Source organism: Aptenodytes forsteri, unplaced genomic scaffold, assembly GCF_000699145.1.
Source record: "Aptenodytes forsteri isolate BGI_AS27 unplaced genomic scaffold, ASM69914v1 Scaffold54, whole genome shotgun sequence".
Lineage (NCBI taxonomy): Eukaryota > Metazoa > Chordata > Aves > Sphenisciformes > Spheniscidae > Aptenodytes > Aptenodytes forsteri.
In genome coordinates this window covers 429,006-433,165 of record NW_008796044.1, presented here as the reverse complement: position 1 = coordinate 433,165, position 4,160 = coordinate 429,006, and the positions used below count along the sequence as shown (strand labels likewise).

Genomic DNA, 4,160 nt, shown 5'->3' with positions numbered 1-4,160 from the left:
ATCATCGAGTCCAGCCGTCGACCCAACACCACCATGCCCACTAAACCATGTCCCTAAGCGCCTCATCTACACGTCTTTTAAATACTTCCAGGGATGGGGACTCAACCACTTCCCTGGGCAGCCTGTTCCAATGTTTAACCACTCTTTCAGTAAAGAACTAACATCCCATAGGACCCAACCACCGGTAAACCCATCACCTGCTTTTTAAAAGTCTGGATCACACAGACGTGCACCATTCGTGAGTGGAGTTCCCAGCTGGTATGGGAAATGCAGAGAATTAAACAGGAGGTCCATGTGGTTTTCCTTTGTGTCATCCAGGAGTCAAGGGAGTTGGGTAACTTTGCCATTGTATGTAACTGCTCTGGGGATTAGTTTTCCCCACTATAGGATGAAGCTGTGAGATGAGCATCATGATGATCATGTGATATTTTGTCACCTTTCCATCTTGACCTGCTGCAAATTACCACCAGCAGTAAAACACAGAGACTTCATTTAAAGTAGGTTTCCAATGTAGGTGATAGTACAAGCATGTAGGAGCCCCTGCCGTAACTGAACAGTCTTCCGCTGTGGGATTGTCAGAGATGGCTATGCCTGGATGGAAATGGCCAGCCAAAATATCCTAAACCTCTGCTGCTAGAGCTGAAACCCCACTGCAGTGTGCGATCAGCCTCAAAACGGAACACGATTCTGGATCTGGGTCTTGTAACCAGCACTGCAGTGTATATTGGGCTGGAGTCAAGCCTGCGTCGAAGGCCTCTTGAGCTGGAAGGCTGCTTGGAACATGTGGCATTGAGCCTGGGCTGAGGAGCCCCTCGCCTCCTCCCTGTTTGGATCAGATGAAATGCTCAGCCAGCCCAGTGTCTGGCTGCCAACAGTGACTGGAAGAAATGTATGAGAGCAGGTTAAGATTACAGCGATGTTTTCCCCAGAATATCTTCCCAAGCTGTTTAAGGACTTCTTGAGCCAGAGAACGTTGTCTTTTGTCTACCCTCCCTTAACTGATTTTTCTTTTATGTGTGTGTCCAATGCACGTAAAGTTGTGGTGTCCCCAGCATCCTGTGGCAGTGACTTCCACAGTTCTGTTACGTGTTGGGTGAGGATCTGCCTCCTCTTTTTTTTTTTTATTTAATCTGCCGCCTACAAGTTTCATTTTATGTCCTCTATTTCTTGTATTAGGAGAGACAGCAGACAGTTGTTTCTTGTTCTTCATGCTTCTTGTTATTGAATAGCCCTTTATTTTGTGGGTTGTTTTTTTTTTCACAACAGGACTATTGCTACCTATAGTAGTCAAGATGTGGTTGTACCCTGCACTCATACACCGACTTAATGATATTTTCTGTTTCTCTCCCAGTGATTCCTAACATTCAATTTGATTTTTTGACCTTTGCAGTGCTTCAGACAGCTCATAGAGCTGTGTATTACATCTCTAAAGTCACATTTGTGATCAGAGATCAGACCAGAGCCCATTGTTTCATCCGTAAAATTTTCACAACTGTAGTTTGAAAATGTGATAAACGTTCATTTGTTCAGTGAATATCTTTGTCCAAAAGCCTCCAGGAGCCTATAAGCATATAAGCATCTATGCATAAGCATATAAGGTGAACTGAGGTTGATTTTTGTGCAGGAGCCAGCAACCACCCTGGAATGCTGCTGCGATGCTGAAAACCCCATGCCGCTGCCCCAGCTGGGCAAATATAACCCAGAATGCAGAATGGTTTAATACCATTGCTTACCTTAGATAAGCTCAGTAATGTCCAGGAAATAAATTGATTTATGGGGATGGCTTTAAACATCCATCTTGTTCTTTTTCATGACTCTGAAGCCGTTTCTTTTGAAAGACCTTTCCCAGGCTTGTCTCCGCAAACTTGGGAGCTGCGATGCAGATCTTTGTGTATAACCACATGGCTCCAGATTCCTGGCCTCTAAGAGTGCCCTCTAGCACAAGCTGGGAACATGGACCTGTTTTAGCCTAATGAGCAAATAGAAATGTAAGCGCTTGCCACATGTATCTCACATAGTATGGTTTTCCTGGCCATGACCTTGATACTGGAGGAGGTGCCTGATGCATCAGAATTCCTTACCATGAGCAGTCAAAAACTTGGGGGTCTTTTGTTTCCTTCCCTGCAGCATCCTCAGCCTGCAAGGTGCCCCGATGAAGAGTCAAGGAACTGAGAGAATGCAGTAGTGAAGTAGAGAGGGTTGAAATTCGCACATTGTCCTGGCTGGGAAAAAAAGAGGCATGACATGATACTGCCGTCAACATGACGCCCTTTGTCTTTATTCCCAGTATGGGGGCCTTGGAGACTGTTGTGGAGAGGGTGAAACGCAGCGGTGCAGGAGATGGGATGATAAGGAAACATCGGCCTCTCTAGGTTTGTGTGAGGATTCTGCGGATTTTTTTTCTTTTATGTGTATTTTTTTGCAGGGAGTGGTGATGGGGAGAGGAACAGAAGGGCTTATTGCACGCTGGACATGTGGAGCTGCCTGTTGCTCTAAGTTGGGAGACCAGAAATAATGTTGGCCATGCTTTTGACTCTCTTGACATCTGTATTATCAGCTATCCCACAGCCAGTGGGATCCTGGGGACAAAACATGACCTTTGACTGTTGTGCTTGAGGTCCTTACACAACATGTGAGCCAGGTCAAACACAGTAGAGAACCAAGGGAAGGATAAGGGAGGTTTATTTTCTTTCCCTGAGCAGATTTCTTTTGGATGTGGAAGCTGCGAGAGGTGTCCAGGAAGGCAGAAAAGATTCTCACTGAGCCAAATGGGGTCTGGCACACAGCTCAGTGATGTTTCTTGGCCTGTGAGTTAATTTGGATTATCCCATCCCAGCTCAGAGGTCTGTGACTGTGGCTGAGTGCCCTCAGCCTCCACCATGCAAGACCTTCTAGTAATCAACCTTCTAGCGGGAAAGGTGTAGATAGGCACAGACAGACAAGCCTCATTTGGGAGACCTGGGGGAATGTATGAAATGTGGGAGCTAAGGCAGACAGGTATGTAGGAAGCTGATTTGGGGTCACTAGATGGTGCTATTGATCTTGAAATGAGACCAGACAGCTTTCAGAAGAGGGAATCTCCTGAACTTGTGCCCAGAGCATCTGCCCAAAATTATGGTTGACTGACAACATCTTACATGGTTCCCAAACATCAACTGTACCTGCACTTCAGGCTCTAACAGTGAAGCTATAGAGACGAAGGAGTACAACAAACACAGGAAAATCAGGAACTGGACAATCATGTGCTGTGGCCCCACCCCATGGCCTTAGCTCTGCCCTTCCCGGATGGCCTTAGCTCTGCCCTTCCTGGAGCCTGCAGAAACCATGGGGCATGGGGAGAATATTTTAAAGCCTGTACCGCAGAAGAAGTAGATGTGAAAAGTGACCACCAGAACAGGCTGCTTTTATGTGGAGTACCATGTATTCTCTTGCATCCCCATGGCCTTGGTTGCCTGTAGGTGGTCAGCAGAGCTCATGCACGTCTGCAGTGATGCAGAACATCATTTTGGGATCAAGTTCATTGGGTTTAACAAGCAGAGAAGTGCCATGGGCTGGCAGCAGGTATAGTAGTAGTGCACAGCAGCAAACGATATTCCAGGGGGAAGCATTGTAGACAAGCTCATGGGGCAAGGGCATCTGGCATCACTGGAGCAGAATCGCTGAAAAGGTTATGTGTAGTCTGCCTCGCCAGCTTTACACGCACATGGCTTATGGAGCTCTTCACTGCCATATTCCGCCCTGAGACATCTCGGCCCCACCAACTCCAAACTTTTACTACTCCTTCTACTGGGAGGTGGTCTCACCTTTGGGACCAGCAGGGCACAGAAAGTTTCAAAGTATGTTGACTTTTAGGGCCAATTTTTTCCGGGAAAGAAATCCAGAAAACATTGCAGGTGGAGAAGCAATCTGTGTGTAAGACACACCCTGAAGTCACGGTTCCCAGGGAGGAAACAGCACCTGGGAGTGCTGATAGGTTTGCGTGGCAAGGTTTTGGTAGCCGGGGGGGCTACAGGGTTGGCTTCTGTGAGAAGCTGCTAGAAGCTTCTCCTATGTCCGACAGACCTAATGCCAGCCAGCTCCAAGATGGACCCACTGCTGGCCAAGGCCGAGCCAATCAGTGACGGTGGTAGCACCTCTGGGATAACATATTTAAGAAGGGG

At 47.2% G+C, this 4,160-nt stretch overlaps 1 protein-coding gene across 1 annotated transcript in view; it reads left to right on the top strand.

The window, feature by feature from the left end:
- The first annotated feature begins 2,261 nt into the window (after positions 1 to 2,261).
- The window catches only part of NPM1 (nucleophosmin), a 21,773-nt gene continuing 19,874 nt past the window's right edge, over positions 2,262 to 4,160 (top strand). Inside the window, exon 1 of the mRNA XM_009285978.1 lies at positions 2,262 to 2,318. Coding sequence (XP_009284253.1) covers positions 2,262 to 2,318 — 57 coding nt within the window. The remainder of the gene's footprint in view (positions 2,319 to 4,160) is intronic.